Consider the following 25,155-nt stretch of genomic DNA (forward strand, 5'->3'; position numbering starts at 1 on the left):
ACATGTAAGTGATTACATGATGTGTTCACATGTTTTAATTGAAAGGGGTCATGACTTAAAGCATCCACATGAATTTTATGAGTTAAAGTGTTAATTCAAGATTGTTCTCTTATATATGAGTATACGTGAAATTGACATGTTACAAGTAAATAATTGCACGAGTGATCACGTGCTTTAATTGAAAGGATGCATGAATGAAAGCATTTGACATGGATATATGTATTAAATAAAATCATGCATTTGACATGAATATGTGAATCGAATGAAAGCATGCAATGAGTGTGAAGTTGTGAACTCATGCACATGCATGTGCATATTATTGTTTTATGCACATCTTTAAATGGCAGATATAAATGTGCATTATGAAGCATTCAAAAGGAATGCATTGTGGTATGTTATTCACGATTTTTGCATATGATGCATCGATGGTCGAAATGAATCATCGCAGGCCTGGAGAGCCTTGAGCGTTGTTTTGCTCTTTCTTTTCTTGTTTATAATGCATCGCAAAAATCACATTAATGTTGTTGCACTATAATGCATTGTTCTATGCTTTTTCGCGAGCGGTGATCCCATGATGGTTCTCGCAGGGGAATATGCGAGTTTTTGCATTTGTTTACATACTGAATTGCAAATTAAAGAATTGATTATTAATAAACAAATAAAGTTAAAAGAACAGTGTAGTATACGTTCTGAGATCTCCCGTCGTTAGAATGAGAATCTTAGAGTTTCGATTTTGAGAGACCACGAGAATACAAAAACTCCGTGTGCATTATTGATTACCCCTGAACCCGATATTGAGGTTTTTTCTCCTTCACACGGTTTTAGGGAGAGTCTGCTACTTTACCTGGAGGTGGTGTGTAGACACAACTATTGTTTTGGTATACCAAGAAAGTGACACTTGTGGATGGGTGATCTCTGATGTCCCCGACATTAGATGGGTGGTCTAATGTTCTGAAGGCTGTTTCGGTAGAAGGCTAAGTTTGAAACCCAGTAATAAAATACAAAGTATGTGCTAAGCTATCCTGGAAACCTAACTTGACCTTAGGGATTTTATCTGTTTGGTGTATCCACAGGCAACGATAATTAAAAAGATAAACTTAAATTGTGTGCATTTAATAGAGACATGCATATGAAAAGAAAGTTCTAATAAAATATAATAATTTACTCATACATTGCACTGAAGTCATGCATATTACTGCTATGCATTAGATCATGCATGTTTACCTGTTCCCTTAACTGTTAAATGTTGGTGAATGCATAATGTTGTTCCTTAATGCATGTTAAATGATTATATTGCTTAAATTGTGATCCCTGTTACTTATTAAATGTTCTTTCATGCTTAATAATTGTCGCTAATGCATGAATGTTTAATTGAATTATGAATTTGTCATAATTGCATACCTCTAAAATATTGCATAAATTCTTATCTGTATTTTTTATGCTTACTTATTTTATTAGAAGGATTCGTACACAGAATTCATCGAATTTCTGACACCCATACTTTTATGGTTTTCGCAGCCGCAGAAGATCAGTGAAGCGACTCGCTTCTGGGAGAGCTATGAGTGTTACACGTTTGCTAGACAGCTTCACAGATGGACAGCGTGGTTCTGCTTTTCTTTACTTTTTTCTTATATTTAATTGTCTATGCACTCTGATTTCTAATGCAATTGTTTCATGACTATTATTTCTTAATTAATAAAATTTGGTTTGCTATGGTTTGGATGATAAGTTTAAGATCCCTTGTAGTTGGTTGAGTTATCCAATTGTGAGTGGAACTGTAAAGGCCCCGGTCTCTGGGAATTTTTTCGCAATGGTTAAAAAAAATCTACGTTTTTAAGGGGTATGAGTTGGGGTCATTACAAATCCAACTTTGATAACGACAAATCATGGTTTTTTACATTACTTTATTGGTATTAAAGTTGCATATTCACCTCATGATTACTTTTTCTTAGCCTAAGTATGCGGCTAAGATACTAGAGCGATCTGGGCTTTCTGATGAAAAAAAAGAGTTAACACTCTAAAAGTCATCAATTCTAAGATGGATGATGGAGAAACTTTAAAGTATAAAATTAGACCTATACTACCAGAAACCAAGAGAAGGAGAGGAGATGAGACAAGAGAAAGAGGGGTTGCAAAAAATCTCTCCACACGATTCCCAATATGGGATGTGTAGGGCTCTCTATTTTAATAAAACACAGTTGATCTTTGTGTACAAGTACAAAGTTACCCCTCGTATCAATGCACAAGAGAATATTAAACTATGGGGAAAAACATGAAACAAAATATATATTAAATGCACGTGTTACAATAAAAGACAACAATCTGGATGCAAATCTAAATGTCGCATCTCAACATCCTCCCTCAAGTTGTATATTGTTAGAATCATGGACAACTTGCTCTTCAAATACCAAAAGCATTGTTTTCCTAAGCCCTTTATAAACAAGAGTCACTTGATCTCAGTCCCAATAAACCAAGTTGTAATTTCACCACTTTCGATTTTACTCCTAATAAAATGTTGATCTATCTCAATGTGTTTTGTCCTTACATGTTATATTGGATTAAGTGAAATTTTAATAGCAGTTTAATTGTCATAGAATAAAATGGAACTCGATGTCTGCTGATTTAGATCAGCAACAAATATTTAATTCAGGTTACCTTTGATGAGGTTGCAGCCATGGATCAATATTCAGCCTTAGGATCAATATTCAGCCTTAGTGTTGGAACGAGTAAACTCTATCTCTATGAAACCAGATTTTCTCCAATAAAAACACAATATCCTGAGATTGACCTTCGCTCATATGAATCTCCAACCCAATATGCATATGAGAAAGCCATCACTGTGAGCATGTCTTCACTATTGTTCCTTTTCTTATAATAGAGTCCATCCCCAAGGGTACCTCTAAGAATTCTTTTGACAGCTTTAACATGGCTGGTTCGTGGGCAATGCATGTACTGTGAAGCTTGATTTACAACGTAAACAACATCTGGTCGGATGAATGTAAGATATTAGGGCATACCTACAATGCTTCATTATCCTGTAGGATTATCATAAAGTTTTCCCTCATCACGGTTGAGTTTTTGCTGCAACAAACTAGGAGTTAACAGTGGTTTGTAGTCCTTCATACCGGCCTTATTGAGTAGATTGATGGTATATTTGTGTTGGGTCAGTATTAATGTATCTCTTCCCTTGTCAACCTACACACCTAAAAAGTATGAGTCCTCCCAGATCCTTTATTTTGAATATGTGACTCAACACTTTCTTGATTTTATCGATATATTCCTCTGAATTTCCTGTAACTATTATATCATCCACATAAATTAGTAGCACTTATATCCACCCTTAGCTTTTATATATAAAGATGGAGTGATCAAGATGAGACCTATAGAAGTCATGTCTTTGAATTTCAAAAGAGAAACTCTTGAACCATGATTTGGAAGCTTGTTTGAGGTCATATATTGCCCTATTCAGTTTACACATAATTGGTGGGATCTTTTTTATTGTACCCTTGTGGTTGCTCCATATAGACTTTCTCATTGAGATTCCCATCCATGTTCATATATATGAATCAGACCAACCTATATGTTGTTCTCTGTCTGGCTGATCAATGTACATGAACTTGTTCATGCACATGAATCAGCCCAACTGATGTTATTTATTGTCTAGCTGATCCATGTACATGAATCAAACCAGCTTATTGTAAATGTATGTCTGGTCGATCCATGTACATGAACCTGCTCATGTACATGAATCATACCAGCTTATTGTATTTTATGTTTGGTCGATTGATGCAGAGCAGGAAGGAACCAGGTCCATACAGCCTGACCTTGGCCACGGACCAGATCCACATGAAGGGATTGAAGATCGGACCCAAGCAGAGGATCCGACCCAGCACACGGTACCGGGACGCGGGGATGTGGCGCCCCTGCGTACCTACTCCAGACGAGTATGAGGCGCGCCGATCCGGATGACCCAGATCCAGCAGGAAAACGATCCAGATCCCATCTTGGGTCCATGACTGGACCCGGGACCCGGACCGACTTTATAAAACCCTCCTCTAGGGTTTCGTGGAGAGGACAGAAGATTGACTCTACCGCAGCTTTTCTTTGTCTCTTTTTTTTCTATTGCAGCATCTCTTTCTTTCATTCTTTTGTTCGTTCCTTGCAACCCAGCAACTCTCTGTTGAGTCTTTTTTTTGTTTCCCTTTATTTCTTTAAATTGTGAGCATTGTTAATCATCAAATAAAGTTTTGCTCGGATCCATTGTTCCGGGCTTTGTGGCTACATATTGATTATGTGCTATCGTCTGCTGTCCAATTGTGCCTTGAAGAAGCAACCCAATGGCAGCATAGTACCGATCCATTCACAGCAACTCCATTGTCAACGTTGGCACCCACGAGGTTGGTTGTTCTCCCCCTCTCGCTGCATCAATTTGGTATCAAAGCCTAGGGATCCCCTCCCTAGAGCGTGATGTCTCAAGAAACGAGGGTTGATCCGGCAAGTGGCAAGGAGCGAGAGGAACACAGCGTTGAGGATCCGGTGTTGCGAGTGCTGGACATGGTGACTAAAATTCAAGAGAACCTTCAACGCGTCAGCAAAGAGGTCGCAGGTATATCGAAACGTGTGGATGAGATCGACAGACGACTAGTCGCTCTTGAGTCACCATTGGGCCAATATGCAATTCTGATACCAAGAATGGGAGTGGACCCGACTGACGGTGCAACAGATCGAGTGATTGCCCTGTGGGCAGGAATAGGCCAATCGGCCCCCTTTCAGCCAGACTCTGTCATCGGTGCACACTCGGTACTCCCTTCCCACCCTGATCTGGTAATTGTGGGCACCCGCCAGGCCTGTTCGGGACCCCTGGCTGGAACTCCACAGCACACAGGTGTGCCCCAGTCTAGGCCACGCCTCCCTGTGGGCCAGTCGCAGGTCGGACCTGGTCTACAGGACCTCAGCGGCACGCTAGGCCCTATTGCAGACCCGGGTGCGTCGACCCGACCTGGGAAGGACTCACCTTTCCCTCTGGACCCCGCGCGAGGAGGCCCTGTGGCAGCGCACCCGCAAGCGGGAACAAGTGAGCCCCTTTTGATTGGGTCGAACCCAAGAGGGTTCGGTCCAGCCTTCACCCCAGCAGGACACGGGCCCGGTTCGCAGGGACCATCCGTTGGGTCTCAGGGAGCGGGTCTGGGTCTAGAACCGCTTCACCCGGCCGACCTAGTTGGGTCCGGTTCGACCCAGACCCATATCGGACCCGGACAGAACTCCAGTTTGGATTTGAGCCGGGTCAAAACCAGACCCATAATCATATGGATCGTGGATCGAGTTCAAACCAAGCCTCTTATCCTCACAACTCGATCCCCAGTCCAACCTATCTGTATCTGGGTCCGACGAGTAGTTTAGGAATAGACCCGATCCACATCCCATCGGGCGAGTCAATCCAACCATATATCAACCAGACCCCATACCCAAACCCAAACCAACCTATCAACCCAACCTTGTATCCAAACCCGAACCAACCTACCAACCCAACCCTGATCCAGAATCCAATACAATATCCGACCCAACACCAGTATCCTAACCCAAACCCATGTTATGACATCCCTACCCACTAGACCCCTCCACCCTACCCTGGACTTCCCGTCATCCCGGTGCCCCAACGTCGACCGCAGATGGCTCCCGCCCCCGGGCAAGCAAGACCGAGGCAGAATCAGCAGGGACGGGCTCGTCCTGAGCGTCGACCACCCATCGGTAGAGTTCGTCAGCACCAGCATCCAGGCGAGCAGTACCGCACAGAGGGCGATGAAGCAATATGGGACGACGATGCCTTCTGGAACGATTATCCTGCAGGAATGGTGGAGGCTCGTCAGCAGAGAACACCAGAGCACCCCTCAACTTATGGGGTGAAGCTAGATCTTCTGGAGTTTGCGGGGCAGTTCGATGCAGAGCAGTTCTTCGACTGGTCTTATGCCGTGCAAATTTTTTTTTACTACCACACCGTCGCTGAGCACCATCGTGTCTCTCTTGCGTCTACTCGGCTGAGAGGCCTAGCACAAACATGGTGGGTGGAGTTGCAGCGATCGAGAGAGCGGCAGAGACTCGAGCGCGTACAGTCGTGGGAGAAAATGCAGAGATTGATGCAATCAAAATTTGTGCCTTCAGATCACGCCGAGAGAGCCTACAAGAAGTACCTGACCCTGCGTCAAAGCACCCGAACTGTGGCAGAGTATACTGCGGAGTTCCATCATCTTTCCCTACGTGTGCAGGTTGAGGAAACCGCCCGCCAGCAGGTCACGAGGTATGTTTCTGGTCTCCGTCCTGCCATTTCTGATGATTTTAGTTGTATCACAGTCGAGACATTAGATCAGGCAAGCAGTTATGCCATGAATGTCGAGGAGAAGCTGAAGAGGAGGCAGGAATATAGGACCACCCGCAGTGAACCATCTAGTCGACCTAAGTCGAGTTTTCCAACCAGGGGAGCAAGCTCCCCTAAAGCAGACCCTAGCAAACCTGACTCGTCCGGACCCGCATATAATACCCGGTCCAAAGCCAAACCTAGTGAGCCTGCAATCCGTTATTTTAGGTGTCAGGAATTGGGACACATCGCGTCTAAGTGCCCCACTGCGGGCAAGAATACCCATCTCGTCAAGGGTATTATAGAGTCAGCATCCGAGAGTGAGAGTGAGTCGTTGGTCGAGGATGAGGATGAGAGGGAAGTCGTAGAGTTCGACGGCAACATCGAAAATTTATTGTTCATCCGTCATGTTTTGACCGCACCCCGCGAGTCAGCCTCTGTGAAATGGTTGTGGAACAACATTTTTAGAACTCGGTGCAACTGTGACGGTCACGTGTGTGATGTTATTATCGACACAGGTGCTTGTGAGAATATGGTGTCAGAGAGCGTTGTATCTACCTTGAATAACCGAGAAACTATCCCAACCATACAAGATGGCATGGTTCAAGAAAGGTAATGAGGTTCTCATCACCCAACGTTGTTTAGTGCGATTCTCCATGGGAGAGCATTATCACGACGAGGTATGGTGTAATGTAGCCCCCATGAGTGTGTGTCATATTCTTTTGGGGCGTCAGTGGCAATTTGATCGCAAAACCATTCGCGATGGGCACAAGAACACCTATTCCTTCCTTTTTAAAGGTCATAGGATAGTCCTTCTCCCTATCAAAGAGACCGGTTTTCCCACCGTGGATTTGCCTGAGCGGGTCCCCAGGCTCGTGGGCCTCTCGTACCGGCCCTTCATGAACCATTGCCAGGAAGATGGTTATTGTTATGCCCTGGTGGCAAAGCCGTTGATGAGTTCGTCTGTGTCCATTCCCCCGGACGTTGCCCCTCTTATAGAGGAGTTTCGCGACATTATGCCAGACGACCTGCCTGACGGTCTACCTTCTACGAGGGTAGTCCAACACGCCATTGATTTTGTGCCAGGATCAAGCCTCCCCAACCTCCCCGCATATCGCATGAACCCGTATGAGCATGTTGAATTATTGTGGCCGGTCCAAGAGTTACTGCAAAAGGGTTTTATTCGTGTGGGTATTAGCCCTTGTGCAGTACCCGCCCTGCTCACTCCGAAAAAAGATGGGTCCATGCGCATGTGTGTTTCCCCATTCCCCGTTTGGATGATATGTTTGATATGTTATCTGGTGCCTCCGTTTTCTCCAAAATCGATCTAAAAAGTGGGTATCACCAGATTTGTATACGGGAGGGGGATGAGTGGAAAACGGCATTCAAAACACGTGATGGCCTGTATGAGTGGTTAGTCATGCCATTTGGGTTATTTAATGCCCCAAGTACGTTCATGAACATGATGACCCAAGTGTTGCGTCCATGTATAGGGAAGTTTGTCGTTGTCTATTTTGATGATATTTTGATTTATAATTCGTCTTTGTCTGATCATTTGAGTCACTTGCGTCAGGTCTTAGAAATTTTGAGGAGAGAAAAACTGTATGTCAATGCAAAAAAGTGTGAGTTCATGACGTCCAGTGTCGTATTTTTGGGGTTCATAGTGTCTTCCGCTGGAGTTAAGGTCGATCCTGCAAAGATCCGTGCGATCGTAGATTGGCCTACCCCAAAGACGATCGGGAAGATCCGTAGTTTCCACGGGTTAGCTACTTTCTACCGTCGTTTCGTGCAAAATTTCAGTACCCTCATGGCCCCTATCACCGACTGCCTGAAAGGTTCTAGTTTTCATTGGACGCCTGCCGCGGGCAGAGCCTTTACGCTCATCAAAGAAAGAATGACTAGTGCCCCTGTCCTAGCTCTTTCCGATTTCAATGCCGTCTTTGAGGTTGAGTGTGATGCCTCAAAAGTGGGAATTGGTGCCGTCTTGAGTCAGAACCGCCGACTGGTTGCCTTCTTTAGTGAGAAGTTGACTCAGGCCAGGTGCCAGTATTCCACTTATGATGTTGAGTTTTATGCCGTTGTACAAGCCCTACGTTATTGGAGGCATTATCTCATCTATAAGGAGTTTGTCTTGTACACGGATCATGAAGCATTGAAGTACCTGAATAGTCAGAAGAAGTTAAGTGCTCGTCAAGCCAAGTGGGTTAGCTTCTTGCAAGAGTACACATTTACGATTCGCCATCAATCCGATACTCTGAACAAGGTGGCTGACGCTCTTAATAGGAAGAATAGGCTTCTGATGACTATGTCAGTACAAGTCATTGGGTTCGAGCAGTGCAAGGAGTTGTACCCTACAGACCCGAATTTCCAGCGGATCTGGGAAAAGTGCATCGCCCCTGATGGCACCACTGACTCAAGTTTTATTATCCATAATGGCTACCTTTTTCGAGGTAATAAGTTGTGTGTGCCTGCTTTCTCCCTTAGACTAAAATTGATTTCTGAATTGCATGAAGGAGGACTAGCTGGGCATTTTGGACACGATAAGACGTTCGCACTGTAGAATGAACGATACTTTTGGCCCAAAATGCGTAAAGATGTTGTCAAGTATGTTCAAAGTTGTCGAGTGTGTCAAATGTCCAAGGGTCGTCGTCAAAATAGTGGTTTGTACACTCCTTTGCCAATTCCTGAGCGGCCTTGGGAGCATGTATCCATGGATTTTATCGTGGGTCTTCCCCGAACCTCGCGTCATTTTGATTTCATCCTAGTGGTAGTCGACAGATTTTCCAAGATGGCTATCTTTGTCCCGTGCAAACGAACAACCGATGCCTCGTTGGTAGCCTCATATTACTTCAAGGGCGTGGCCCGTTTTCATGGCCTGCCTCACTCGATCACCTCGGACTGTGACACCCATTTTTTGAGTCATTTTTGGAAGTCGTTATGGGCCTTACTGAAAACCAAGCTCCAGTTTAGCAGTGCATATCATCCTCAAACAGATGGCCAAACTGAAGTTGTCAACCGCACCTTGGGAAACCTGTTACGGAGCCTTGTGGGGGAAAATGTCAATACTTGGGACCTTGTATTGCCTCAAGCCGAGTTCGCTTATAACAGCTCCATCAACCAGTCTACAGGCAAATCTCCGTTCCAAGTGGTCTATGGTCGGTCACCCACCCATGTCGTTGACCTAGCCCCTGTGTCTGGTCTTCCTGATCCAGCCCCAGACACATTTGATGCGGTCGAATATATGTGTGATGTCCACAGACAGGTCCGAGCCAAACTTGTTGAAAGCTACGATGCCTACAAATCTTCAGCAAATCAATGTCGGCGTGATGTCCAATTCAGGGTCGGTCAGTTAGTTTGGGTCTACTTACGTCCCGAGTGTTTCCCTGTAGGTACCTATAGCAAACTGAGTCCTAAGAAGTATGGTCTTTTTAAGGTTCTTCAGCGGCTGGGCCTGAATGCCTACCTCCTCAAGTTGCCCAACGATTGGCACATTTCGCCTATTTTCAACGTGTCTGATCTATATGCTTACTATGGAGACAACAAGTCGTCAGAGCCGACTTCTTTCCAACCGGGAGAGAATGATGCAGAGCAGGAAGGAACCAGGTCCATACAGTCTGACCTTGGCCACGGACCAGATCCACATAAAGGGATTGAAGATCGGACCCAAGCAGAGGATCTGACCCAGCACACAGTACCGGGTCGCGGGGATGTGGAGCCCCTGCGTACCTACTCCAGACGAGTACGAGGCGCGCCGATCCGGATGACCCAGATCCAGCAGAAAAACAATCCAGATCCCATCTCGGGTCCATGACTGAACCCGGGACCCGGACCGACTTTATAAAACCCTCCTCTAGGGTTTCGTGGAGAGGACAGAAGATTGACTCTACCGCAACTTTTCTTTGTCTCTTTTTTTTCTATTGCATCATCTCTTTCTTTCATTCTTTTGTTCGTTCCTTGCAACCCAGCAACTCTCTGTTGAGTCTTTTTTTTGTTTCCCTTCATTTCTTTAAATTGTGAGCATTGTTAATCATCAAATAAAGCTTTGCTCGGATCCATTGTTCCGGGCTTTGTGGCTACATATCGATTCTGTGCTATCGTCTGCTGCCCAACTGTGCCTTGAAGAAGCAACCCAATGGCAGCATAGTACCGATCCATTCACAGCAACTCTATTGTCAACGTTGGCACCCACGAGGTTAGTTGTTCTCCTCCTCTCGCTGCATCATCGATCCATGTACATGAATCTGATCATGTACACGAATATGACCCGTAGTTGTATGTTTCTTGCTTGGTCGATACATGTACATGAATCGGACCAGCTATGGATATTTTTCTGATTGGTCGGTACATGTACATGAATCTGATCATGTATATGAATCTGACTAGTAGTGATTAATTTGTTGCATAGCTGATTCGTGTTCATAAAACTTATCATATGCACGAATCTGATTGGCTATTGAAAATTTCTGCATAGCCAATTTATGTACATAAAAATGGTCATATTCATAAATCTGATCGGAATATGTATTTTTTGATTTGATACATGAATCTGATCCTAAACCGATCAGTTTGCAATTGTGCATATCATACGCATAAAGTCTGAATATTTAGATGTTTACATGATTGTAATCATATGCATGTTTGGTTGATCATATGCATGAAATTGATCATGAATAGTGTGGCCTACAAGCTTCTATTTGCATGTGTATGTGTTTGGCTAAATGTACATTCTTTTTATGTTTTGAATGTGCATTGTAAATATAAATTGTAGAATTGTGTGCGTTTATGTTCACTGAAATTTTGCAATTGGCATAAATCACTTTTGAGATATGTTAGTGGTTATGTGTGAACCACTGCGGGCCTATTTAAGCTAGGAGCATGTGTTGCTCCAATGTTGATGATTTATCTATGCATTGCAAAATAATTTTCAAAAATTCTTGGTTTTTCAAATTTAATTACACTTAAATTGTGAGGGTCAGGGTCCGAAATTGTATTTGCATGTGGATTTGCAAAATGGTTCTTGCGTAAATAACTTGAAATTGATTTGATATGGTAAAAGAGACCAAAACATTGTAATTAATCTCTTCCTTGATGTTCCTTCCACAGTGTGGGAATCTTGGATAGCGGTCATGGAGGACCGTGAGGATACTAAAACTCCATGTGCAATTGTGCCCTAGAACTCGATGTGTAGTTCACTTTTCGGCCACAGTTTTAGAGAGCTATCAACCACTTTGCCTGGAGGTGGTGGTGTTGACTCAACTATAGTTATTGGTATACCAAGAAAGTGGCGTCAATAGTTGAGGATTTTCATTGATGTTCCAACATTAGGTGAGGATTCCTAATATTCTGATGGAATGTGAAGATTCCTATTATCAGACGAGGAACAAGTGTGAAACCCAATAAATAAAATACAAATTGGGTGTTAAGCTATGATTGAGAACCTAACTTGAACTTGGAGAACTGTGCTTGTTTTGAGTATCCGCATGTTTAAGGAAAAATGAAAATTAAATTTGTGTGCATTTAATAGGGACATGCATGCAAAAGATAAATAACTTAATAAGTTATTTATGCATGTGCATTGAATCATACATATTTTATTATTCAACATTAGTGCATGCATCTATGTATAATTGATTCTTCATGATATTTGGTTGAAAGCTGGAATGGTAAGTTAATTGTGGTAAGTTATTGCTTGTGGTTTTCCTCTGAAATTTATGCAAGAGTTAATTTATGTCATTTTCTTTCCTATTGAATTTTTAAAGGAATTTGTACGAGGACTTCGGTTCTTACCCATTTTCTTAAAAAACAATTCCAGGCATAGATGCTCAGTGACATGTAAGAACGGTTGACTGGAGAACAAGAGACTGTGATTGGTGTTGGATTTTGAGCAGGCACAGGATTTTTGATATAGTCGATTTTCCTTAGTATGATATTTGACATATTGATTTAATTAATGAAGTTTAATTTATTATTTCAAGTCGATTCAATGCATGGAATAGTTTGTGGTTTCGTTATATTAAATTTGTGATGTACCCCGTGTCCTTGGGAGGTTTTCCACAAATATGCTTTAAAAAAAATCACTATTTTTGAGGGTAAGTTGGGGTCATTCCAGTACGAGAGGAGTATCTATAAGGCACTATCGATCTTCCTTATGTTAACTCAGAATATCAATTGCCAGATTTTTTCACCAAGCCTCTCGCTGCTCTTAGATTTTACTTTCTCTGAGACAAACTTCCGAATATCCAAACGTAAGTTTGAGGGGGAGTGTTGAAAATTGTAAATATATACATTATATGCATTATGTATATATATATATAAATGTATTTATTTATAATGTAACTAGGTTAAGTTAGGTTAGTTTTTTTGGAACTAGTGAACACAAGGTTGACTAGTCCTAAAAGAGACATTGGGGCTGGTCCAACGTCTCTAAATAGAGCCGTTGGACATGCTCCAATGTCTCTATGAGGCTTCTTGTACATGTATAAAAAGCGAATGAATCCCCTCCGCTTTGTAATACTTCTTGAATATTCAACTTTAATAAAATATTATTATTTTTTACTTATTTTGTTGGCCACTTTTGGTGGGTTTTGTGTGAGCCTATTTGTGGCATTTGTGTGTTCAGTTTTGATGTTTTGGTGAAACTCCTTTGAGTGTCCACTTTGGTGATTTGGTGAACAGCTTTGGAGGAACTCATTTCCTAATAACTACCGGTTGTTGATCTTAATCAGTTAATACACTCTGTCTGTCACATAAGGCTTAAATACTTTTACAGATTTACTATATCTATCATGTTCAGATTTACTGTATCTATTCATGTTCCTTGTCTATTTTATTTGTCTTCTTTTTTCTTGCTTTTATTTGTTCATTTTCTTTATGGTCAAATATCTTTATCTATTTTCATGAATTAATTACTTGTCTTGATTTTTGTTCATTTATTTGTATCAATTTCTTATTTTTCAATATCACAAATTATAATGCTTTACTAGATTATGAAAACCATGATATAAAAAAAATACATATTTAGACTACTGACAGTAAACATGCTATTTTATATAGTTGTACATAGGAATTAAAATGCAAATTGAACTGTTCACAGGCTCTAATAGTGTTGCAGTAAATGGCATGCCTCTTTACAAGATGGAGGTGCACGCTTTCCTTTGATAGTCCGAGATCTTCTGAAATAACCAACCTGTCATTTATGTTACGCGGTTAGTAGTGATTAGAGAATAAACATAAACCGTAAGTTGTAAGTCAGCACCTTTGGTGACTTCAGCACAATCAGTCCCTCATCTGCAGCTCTTTCCAGCAGCCTTGGCATACTTCCAATATGTAGTTCTCGGTTAGAGATAGCTAAAGCCGTTGGAGGAGCAACTCCATTGGAATCAAGACTACTAGTCGAGCTTCTGCTGATTGAAACATCGGGAGTAGCAATTGAAGAAGAGGGCAATTGACTCTTTCCATCAATGTCTCTTGTGACATATAACCTAAAACCATTCAGCTACTCAAAATATCACTGTCAGCAAATATCAAAGTGCTTGGTTGAATTTTGAATAAAACAAAACCAACTATAATAATTAATCAAGATAACTATGACTTACTTTGAGTTCAAATTCTGCTATGGATGTACTACAAATTTCTGAGAGTAAAAACTGAACCTGCTAAAATTATCTTTTAAGTGATATTCAAACAATATATGACACAATTAACAAACAATCACATACATGTATATAAAATGTACAGATGTACAATAGAAATACACATAACATATAACACACATACACAATCACTCATGGGGCATATAGATAGAGTGAACATGATCTAGCCCAGTCACCAAGTTGACTCAACCAAATCAAGAATCAAGCATGTCTAAGCCTTCAACCCTTGCTAAAAGAACAATTGATTGATGTATTAACTTCCTAGTACTATTATCATGAAGCAGAAATTAGAAAGTTCTGCACATTCAGTGGAATAAAAATGTTAGGAAAACATATTTTATACAGTGTTCTCCAGTTCAGTCACTTGATCACACTTGTGCATGTTGTATATCCTTTAGTCTTTTACTTGTTTGGTATTTTGTGTGTCATTCACTAACCAGGGATACTGATGCAATGTGCATTATACCCTTCAAATTCAAGAATGAGTAACCCAACGACATGAACCATTCAGTTTTCTCAATGGAACCAGCCTGTTTCCAGAAGCTTTATCCATTGCTCGATAGACGTGACATCAGACCACAGAATATCCAGAATTTGTTACATTTTGCATGTTAACACTGACAGCAGGAATTAAAAATATGAAAAAATTACTATGATGCATTCCAAATATGCCCTTCGTGACATGTGATGCAAATCACTATGAAATCTACAAGTACAGGTTACTTTTATCTGATGGATCGCAAATCCCTTTTTTGTCTATGAAGAGTTTATCTTATCTTATAGTGTTAGGGAATCTTTCATGGGCTTGGATCTTTGTTAGACATTTTCAAGTGTCTTTTATTTCTTTTTTTTGTGTAATACCTTTAAGATAGGACCTCATTGGTAAGTGCTACAAGATCGCGTGCATTGGAACCCATGGTTATGGACCCAAATCTTGTTGCATGGGACATTTTTTTCCAAGCACCATCCCTTAGTAACTGAAAGAAGGCAAAAGTGCTTTTGTTGTTGCTCCATAAGAAGGCTTTGTATCTTAATGCATGTATTTTCTTTTTTCGGAGCAGCTAATATTAGAGGAGCGGAATCCGCTTTTTTGAGAATACGAGTTGAAGCAATAACTGTGAATCTTTAGTGGAACATCTTTCACAATCCCTAGGGAGATGGTTCACTAATAGACCAAGGGATAAGTAATTTGACCCATTCACATATAGATCATGAATGTTTGGAATCCATATTATGCAAGGAGACATTGCTTTTGCTAATTCTAATGGAAGGGTGATCGCAGATCGGTCTATTTTCAATGTCATATACATAGCACATTTGGCATAGCTAGTAATTTTGTATCGAGGTCATTATCTGTATTCACTATCATCAACATTGAACTCATTAATCTATCTCACAGGGATGAGACAGGCTTTAGACAGGAATTCCGAATTGAACTAGAGCTTGGCCCATTTGATTCTTGCTGGTTTGACCATACAGAAAGGAATGAGAACGAGGAGCTCCTACCATTCACAAGATCCGATTTGCTGGAACTGTAAACATCTGATTCTCTACCTTACACTCTATCTGCTCCATAAAGCACCTTTCTAATGTGAATCAAACTTTAATGAGAAATAATATAGTGTCAAGCAGTTCCGCTCTCTCCATCCAAAAAAGTGTATTCTTGGTTGGAACGCCAAGCGGGTCTCGATTCGGGGTTTTGGCATTAGACAAATGCGAGGGAAAGATCATTTATACCGATACAGAAAAGATTGTTTTCTCAGATAATGGAGACTTTTTAAGCATTCCATTGGTTATGTATCAGCATTCCAACATTGTCGCAAGAAGACAACAAAAAATCAGACAATGATGTGGCAACCTATGTGTGATTAGATGAAAAGCAAAGCTTCTTTCTTAGGCAGCAACATGATTTGAACCTGTAATATCTTATAAATTTTCTCATATTTTTAAGCTCCAAAATGTGATTTTTAATTAAATATTCATATTGCATGTCGAAATTACTTAAAAATCGTTAGATATGGCTGACGTCAATAGGGGTCTGGACCTGGCCCAAGACCCATTGAAGATATTTAAAATAATATGTAAAACATGTGAAATTTATTTATTTTAACCTTTAAATTCGAGCAAAATTCAGGTTAAATTCAGGTGAAATTCAAGAGTGAAATTGATCTAGGACCATAGTTAGATCCGTTTTGAAACGTAGATCTCGTAGGAGATCTGTTTTATCGAACTTGGATATTGGTTGGCTCAAAAATGCATTTTTCTGATTTGATCGACCTCTATTTTGGATCTCTTTCAATTTGGATCGGACTCTACCCACTTCGTTTATAATTGGACTGTGTTAATATGGATCTGGACCTAGTCTAGGATCCATATTGACAAGTGCCTGGTATGGGCTAAGATCCAATTAGAAATGGATTTGGATCATGGGTCCAACATGGACCCGTAATCCATCCATACCTTTTTAAAATGAAAATGAATTTAAACTTTAAGAACATAAAAGTGAAATATGAATTTAAAGAGGAAATGACAAGGTAGAGTTTTACCTTGGGTAGAACTCTACCCTACATGGTTATCTAGAAGGGGGCGTCGCCCCCTAATATGGAAATGTTCATAAGATAAATAAGAAATAAAAATAATAATAAAATATATGATAAATACGGGTAAGAGGTAGAGTTTTACCTTGGGTAGAACTCTACCCCTACCCATCTAGAAGGAGGCGTCACCCCCCCCCCCCTCTAGAGAACCTCTCTATTATAAGAAAAGAGAGAGACTCTCTCTCTCGAAAATCATCATTTAAAGATAGAGAGAGAAAGGAAAGAGAAAAAGAAAGAGAGAGAGAGAGAGAGAAAGAGAAGAAGAAGAAGAAGCCTCCAGCATTTTTTTTAGCGAATCTTTGAATCAAGGTACGGGTTCTTCTTTCTATTCCGATGAGTGGGAAGAGTAGCATGGATTAAATCAAGTATGGATTTGAAAGAAAATCAAATTTGTATATTTTCATGCAGATTTATGAATCTTTACAAATATGGAATTTATTTTTGGTTGGGTCGATTTTTCTTTCCAGCACACACACACACACACACACACACACACACACACACACATATATATATATATAGATGATGGTAGTTTCAGCCATCGATTTTTCAGAATTTTTTTTAGCATAGACATGATTTTAAAAAAAAACAAAGGTTGCATGTTTCTGATATGGTCTCACACAGGGGTTTATGGACCCCGATCTGCATTTTCCTTTTTTTTTAATAAGATCTATGATTTAGAAAGTTTGAAACTGAATTTGTTTTGGTATTTAATTTTCTGGTATATTTGCTCTGCATGATTAGATTTAATGCATAAAGATTGGTATGCTTTTCCTTTTATCTACTGATCTTGTGAAAGAACCCATATGTCTTCTTTATTTTCTGTGTATGAGAATGAATCAGTGTGTTATTGTTATCTACCATGCCGCTGCTCACACACACACACACACACACACACACACATATATATATATATATATGCAGCGAGGGATAACGTATGTCATATCGTTGTGACGTTGTCATTGTGCTGTTCATGCTTGTGTTGTGACAGCAAACGTACTGTCAGCATGTTGTTGTTCATTGTTGTTCATGTTTGTGTTGTGACAGTGAACGTGCTGTCAGCATGTTGTTGTTCACACTTGTGTTGTGACAACAAACATGCCTCAGCATGTTGCTGTCAACACATGTCAGCATGTTGTTTTGTGCAGCGACAGCAAGGATACAGTATGCATATTGCTGCTTATATGTACGCAGCAACAACAGGTAAGTGGTACACATAGCTGCTCACTTATGTGCAGCAGCTTTAAGCACGTTAATGCATGTATATTGTTGTCACATGTATATATACAGCTCCGCACGCAATCTGGTTTCGGATTGCTGCACAGATTTGTATATATATAGGCGGGACAGCGAGCTTTCTATATATATATATATATATATATATATATATATATATATATATATATATATATATATATATATCGGTATGGAATCCGGTTTCTAATTGCAGTAGTGATTAGTACGTACATATATGCTTTGTCTAATGCGCATTCGCCAATGTATTATGAATGTGCATTGGTGTTGCAGTCAGGAAATCAATTTAAAAATCCGATTTCTATTGAAATTGTGATATCTGATCGGTTTTGGATATTTATTTAAATATGAAATGAATAGATGTTGAAACTGATCGGTTTTAAAGGTTTGAGTTTCGCTAATGTGATGAATCTGATAAGATTGCATTCATTCATTTGTCATGAATATGCATTGATGTTGTGCATTGTAAACATAAGTTTGTATATCTGTGTGTGATTTATGTTCACTAAAATTTTGCAATATCATGAATTATATATTAAATTAAATAGTGGTAGGCCTATGGAGGCGTGGAGCATGTGTTGCTCATAATAAGGTGAAACTGTTTATGCATTGCAAAATGATTTCTGAAAAATTGGTTCTCCTAAATTAATTACACTGTTGAATTGATAAGGCAAGGGCCCAAATTTGTTTAAAGAACTCTTAATTGATTAAAATGATAAAAGAGACCAAACAATGTAATAATGTAATTCCTTGATGTCCTTATGATAGTGTGAAAATCTTTGATGGCAGTCGTGAGAGATCGTGAGGATACTAAAACACCGCATGCAATTGTTTTTTTCAAGAACCTGATGTGTGGTTCATGTTTTCGACCATGGTTGTAGAGAACTTTCAGTCACTTTGCCTTAGGGGTGACGTTGTTGACTCAGTTGTAGTTATTGGTATACCAAGAAAGTAGCATCAATGAATGGATGATGATGTTCTTGATGTCCCGACATTAAGTACTGATGCCTAATGTTCTGATGGATGGTGTTGATGTCTGATATCGGTCGAAGAACAAGTGTAGAACCCAGTAATTAAAATACAAATTATGTGTTAAGCTATAACTGAGAACTGCCTTAAACCTTGAAAACTTTACCCGTTTTGAGTATCCGCAGGTTTGTAAGGAAAGTGAAAATTAAATTTGTGTGCATTTAAATAGGAACATGCATGCAAAAGCAACTCTAATAATTAACTTAAAAAGTTATTCATGCATGTTGCATTGATTCATGCATCCTTAAATGTTTAAATGGTAAGTTAGTTCTGATGATTTGTTGCCTATGATTTCCTCTTAAATTTGTGCATGATTTAATTTGTGCTATTTACTTACTGTTGGATTATTAAAAGAATTCGTACGAGGACTTCGGTTCTTACCCGTTTTCAAAAAAAAAAATCAAACACAGAGGTTTAGTGATGAGAGAGACTAATTGACTGGAGGACTCGAGGTTTATGATTTGGTGACCCGGGTTCTGATGTATATGGAATGGAATACAGTTGATTTTGAATTTTTAAACTCTTTGACTTATTTGATTAAATAAATGAAGTTTAATTCATAGTTTAAAATTGACTCTATATTTGATATGGTTGATGGAATGGGAATATTAAATCTATAATGTGCCCCTGATCCTTGGGAGGTTTTCCATAATTGTTTAAAAACAAAAATCTGTATTTTTTGAGGGTCAGTTTGGGGTCGTTTCAGAGTTGGTATCAGAGCTAATCAAAACCACCACCATAAATATCATAAACTCATACTCTAGAAGCAATCTCTACATGACCGGTAAGAGTTATCTTGTGAAATTTATTTCCTTACTGTCTTGAAATTTTGAAAAATTTTATTGTTTGACTGTATAGATAGTTATATTTAAATCAATGTGTGATGATTTAAATTGTGTGCTTGGTATGATTGCGTTGTTATAACAGGATCAATCTTAAGGGGATAGGCTTGATCTAGGGGTATAAAGTTTACTGATAAATTCTGGTTGAATTTTTTTTATATATAGATGTATACTCGTAGCCGTTCTAGCACTCCCGCGAACTGGCAAGAACAAAGAGATTTCTTGACGAATGCCCTCAATAGTCTGGTTGAGACTGTGACGACTCATATTCAGACGCCTATGACCTGTGTGCACCCTGCATAAGTAGTGACAGTGAACACTAGTGCAGTGACTTATGAGAAGTTTCTGAAGTTAGATCTGCCAACTTTCTCCGAGAAGGCCGACCCTAGAGCCGCTGATAACTGGATCGAGGTAAAAGTGTAGGCAATAGTAAAAAGTAAAGCGGGCTAAAGTGTGTGATCCAGTATGCTTTCTCTATCGTGTATGCTTTCGATATCAAATTGATTTTTTAGTGCTCTCATGCTTTCTTCCTCCTTGCCACAACGCAATATTGATGATCCATTAATCATGTGATATGGAATCCGGTGTTAAGAGATTTATCATGTTATTTATATGTGATGATTCGTTAATCATGTGCCCCCCACTTCTGCAACAGCATATAATCTTGGGCCCTTGATGCCCGCAACTCAATCTATTTTGCAGTATGGACAGCGCAAAAACAAGAATCCATGGCTTTGTTGTTGTTGCAAGAATGGCGCTGCTGCTGCTGCTTCTGCTCTTTCTTGCACTCTAACTCATATTCTCATTCTGATTACTAGCTGGCTAATGCAGGTATGATCTTACATGATTACTGACTATCTTATCTTGTTTAAACATGAGATTGTCATCTTCAAAGATATTTCAGTCTATCTTTTTATTTCATGTATTTCTTCTCTGGTGTTGTGCCATGTATCTGATTCTAATCTATCTTGTTCACTATATCTCAAGGCATCTTATGCCACTTTTCTACCTATGCCTTCACAGAATTCAAGTTACAAAAGAAGGCATATGATGTTTAATAAACATAACAGTAGAAAAAGGAAACAAACAACCAAATAAAAATGTAGCATACCTCTAGTGAATTTGGTAGCAGCATTTTTTCCTTTTTGTTAGGTTTTATCTCCATGCCATCCTCAGATGCATTGACAACTGCATGTTACAATTGAATGATATTACACACACACGTGCGCGTTCGCAGAATGAAAGAGAGAAAGAGAGATCAATTCATAACATATATTTTCTGGTCACTCATTGAAATATTTGAACTACCTTCAAAAAATGCTATTGGAGTGGATACAGTTTGTACTCATAGACATAATAACAAGAAAAGAAGTTCCACCTCAACCACAAACAAGAAATTCAGAATTTCATAAATTCCTAGCTGGTGCAGCTACCATTTCTTGTCTCGCTATAATTCTTTTGTTGCATTTTAGGATAGTAAGAAACTCATAGAAGATAAGCGGCGATGTACATGAAACAGAAAATGCGGCTATTGATGGATCAAGCCTGCAATAATTTTACACCAAGGGTTTATGTATGAATCAGTCAGTTCAGTCTATGATTGCTAGTCATTTGTTGATAGTTAACATGTAATCTTTTTACGGTAACTTTTATCATTTTACACAACATTTATATGTTACATGTATTGAGACATGTTCAGATCTGGGTCATGGTTATTAGGTCATGGATATCGAGTTTCCTCATGTTGGGTCCATTGTATTATGTTCTTGTTACCTATACTGCCCCTTAATGTTGTGTATTTACGTCACGTAATGTTATTTCATGTTCAATATAAAATGAAAAGAAGAAGGGCATGACTCTCATATTGGGAATTGTGTGAGATTACAGCCCCATACACATCTTTTTTCCTCTCTGCAGGTATTCTGATTAAGAAACCCAATTTATCATGGTATTAGAGCAGGCCATGATGAGGGATCGGTGACTGCTAAGTCTGCGTGCCATTTAGATCCATATCCTCCTCTTCAAGGTATTGTCTTTCCTCCTTTCTTCCAATCTTTCTCTCCAAGAAACCAGTTTCTGTTTTTCTCCCTTCTATTCTCTCTCATTCTCATCTCAATTTCTGATATCTTATTTTTTCTATTCTCTATATTTGAGAAACTCATTGTTTTGGATATTCTAAGGACCTGCGCACCTCTCTCTCTCTCTCTCTCTCTCTCTCTCTCTCTCTCTCTCTCTCTCTCTCTCTCTCTCTCTCTCACTATATATATATATATATCATTTATTCTAGATATTGTCTTTCTCTCTCACTTCTTCTATACCGCCTGTTATAAGGATTCCCAATCGTGCGGTCTATTCTCATCCCTAAATCCTCTATCATATCATCTTTGGATTACTTTTTACTACTATGTTTTTCTGATTTGTGATCATGCATAATTATTATGCATATTATACACATTTTATATGTACGATTACATGTGAATCAAGATTTAATTACCCGTGTTTAATCGATTTTTGGCAGGGCACTACTTATTTTTCAAAAAGAGAAAAATTGCATAAAGTGCAGCCACTTGAGTGATTTTGAGAATGTCAATTTTTACTAACAGTGTTTTTAGAAATAGTTTTTAAAAATATAGGTCTTGAAATTAATGAAATTTTGGAGGTGTTTTAGAAATTTCCTTAAACACACCCAAAACCTAATCCATCATTATAAATAATAGCAATTAAGAAGAGGGGGGCGTCTCCTCTTGGGATTCACGCCAATCTCTCTCTCTCTCTCTCTCTCTCTCTCTCTCTCTCTCTCTCTCTCTCTCTCTCTCTCTCTCTCTTCCAGTCGGCCTCCCTCCCCTCTCTTCTCTCTTCTTTCTCTCTCTTTTTCTTCCTTTCGGCCTCTTTCATCGTCGGCTGCTTCTTCTCTCATCGGAGGGCGTCGTCACGTGCAAGCTCGGAGGAAGACCATTCTCTTCTACCCACTCCGTCAGAGGCGACTTCAGGTACGCCTCTTCTCCCCCTTCTCGTTTCAGATTATTGCAAATAGTAAGTCTCTTTGATTGTTGCAATCTAGTTTACTATTTTGCTGAAAAAAAATATAGTTTTTTTTATCAAGTTTCTGTTTAAGCATAGACTAGTTTTTTTTTCTCTGTTCAATAGAAAATAAAAAATATCAGGTCATTAAAAGTTTTTTTTATCCAGATCGGTCGATCTGATCTTTTCTTTCACAAAGATCTGATCGGTTAATCGGGTGTAACGCCACCCCAGATCCAATTTGCATATCAGATCTGCCAGTGCAGATCTGATTAGCAGACTGGATCAGGCCAGCCTGAGTTGCTGAACCCTGATTCTGTCCAAAGCAGGTTGAGTTGTATACAAGTTTGTTTTAAAAAGGTTGAGTCCAGACTTGATCTGTAGCGATCCAATCTAGGTCTAACTATCTGCAGGCCGAGCAATTTATTGCTGGACCTGACCAGCTGCAGCCGAGCAGGTTCCAATCAGATCTGTCTTCAGATCTGATCAGAACCCAGCCTTACCAGCCGAGTTTGCTAGATCAGGCCAAATCGATTTAGACTTAGCCAAATCGGATCTGCCAGATCTGATTGGGCTAAGTCTGGTCCATATTTCTCTGATCTGCAGATTGGACCCGCTATTGGTCTGCCTGCGCGCTTCTTCATTTATTCAAGTTATTCCAGCAAATTTAATCTGTGTGTTGGAAATTAGGCCAATATCATCTGATAAATCATTATTTTCTCAGATCTGCCCACGTCGGCAGATCTGATCTGAATCGTATTACTCAAAGATACCGACCTGCTATAGTCTGTTCGGCCTTACCAATTCAGCCCAGCAGCAGAATCAAATCTGGTTGCTGTTTTTGGCCTGCTGCTAGCATCACTCGACATATTCTGATCAGTTGCCAGCAGCGCAGACCCACTTAGGGTCAAGCTTGGCTAGTGTCAAAACTGTACAGCAGTCAATCTGCACTTTTGTTGGCCTGCTGAACTGCATTTAAAATCAAACCCTTTTCTTCTTTTTGGTTTAAATTAGTACTTTATTGCATGTTAGTTTGGAAATTGATTTCTTTAGAGAGTAAATATAATTAGATTCTTGCATTTTTTTTTAGATTATTTTTTTTTTTTTTGAAAACTAACAGTAGTTATATTAGAGATTCTAGTAGGTGTGTGCGTTTCATGTTTTGTGTTTTGTAGGTGGGTTCACACTTATTGATGAAAGCGCAATAGTGAGGGTCATGCCCGTGCGACAAGGAAGGCTAGGCTGCGAAAGAAAAGAGCCCTGCAGATTTTTTTTGTTTTGTTTTTGAGCCACAGGCCATTTTAATTAGGGGTTGTAATAACTTTTATTTTGTGCTCGACTCTTGTAATAAGGTAGAACGATTTGTTTTCTTAAGGCAATAAAGTTTATTATTGTTTAGAGTACGAAGGTTTTAAGCATGTTCCCTGTGTTCGGCCTGGTCTTCACCGCTAGTGTGAGCCGGTAAATTAAAATTTGATGCATGGTTTACACAAACGATTTTCACTGAAAAATATACTTTAAAATACTTCCAAGAAAAGTTGCATCAATTTGTATCACACGTGTTTTGGTTTTGATACTCTTGATATTCATGGGCACGTTATCGAACCTATGCTCAAAAATCTTTTTGGTTGATTCATAATTTCTTACAGAGCATATTTTATTGTTGTTCTTGGTGTTCTGCAAAAAAATGTGCAGATCATTTATCGATTTTAGCTTTCATTGTTGTGTGCCATATTTGAGTTGTGATTTAGACTTTTAGTAGTTACCTTAATATTATCTTTATTTTGGTTTTGGTTCGTGCCTGTGTTTCTCAGTCTCGGTTTGGTATGGTTATATCTTATTGTGTTAGTGTCTATTTATTTGGGTACTCCTTTTCATGCAGTATTTCTATTCTAATTCTTCAGTTATTATAACTGTCCATGGATCCGAATTTGTCCCAAGCACCCATTTCTTCCAATTTCTTGAATCAACAAGTTTATGAGAAACTAAACAATTCCAATTTCTTTACCTGGAAGAGGCAGATCATCCTATTATTAAGAGTCAGGATCTTGTTGGTTGTTTGGATGGATCAGTTCCCATCCTGCTAGAATTTATCATGCAAAAAGACAAGGATGACAAAGGGGTTGTCACAATGGACCACAAAAAATCCCGAGTTTGTTATTTGGATGAAGCGTTATCAAGCTTTGGTGGCTTGTATTACCTCCACTCTATCACAGGAGGTTTTGATTGGTGTTCCCAATGATTGCAGTGCTATGGAACTATGGATGTAACGCCCCGAAATTTAACCCAAATTTTTAGGGATTTTTTTTTTTTCAAGCGGAAACAACTAATAATTCTCGGGTTAAGCATTTCAGAACGATACAGGAAGGTAAAAGCAAACCACACCATTTATTTCCACTTCAATAATA

At 39.5% G+C, this 25,155-nt stretch overlaps 1 protein-coding gene across 11 annotated transcripts in view; it reads right to left on the bottom strand.

The window, feature by feature from the left end:
• Nucleotides 1–25,155, bottom strand: part of LOC149820458 (uncharacterized) — a 90,999-nt gene that overhangs the window by 25,060 nt on the left and 40,784 nt on the right. For 8 of the 11 annotated variants that reach the window (XM_089983581.1, XM_089983585.1, XM_089983580.1 and 5 more), the window contains exons 3-6: nt 20,838–20,914; nt 13,948–14,007; nt 13,608–13,847; nt 13,476–13,538 (exon numbers count right to left, since the gene is read on the bottom strand). In XM_089983581.1, coding sequence (XP_089839707.1) covers nt 13,476–13,538; nt 13,608–13,847; nt 13,948–14,007; nt 20,838–20,914 — 440 coding nt within the window. The remainder of the gene's footprint in view (nt 1–13,475; nt 13,539–13,607; nt 13,848–13,947; nt 14,008–20,837; nt 20,915–25,155) is intronic. The other 3 variants (XM_089983587.1, XM_089983582.1, XM_089983588.1) reach the window with 2 other exon arrangements.

The sequence above is a fragment of the Nuphar pumila genome, chromosome 12 (assembly GCF_984573655.1).
Source record: "Nuphar pumila chromosome 12, dmNupPumi1.hap1.1, whole genome shotgun sequence".
Classification (NCBI taxonomy): domain Eukaryota; kingdom Viridiplantae; phylum Streptophyta; class Magnoliopsida; order Nymphaeales; family Nymphaeaceae; genus Nuphar; species Nuphar pumila.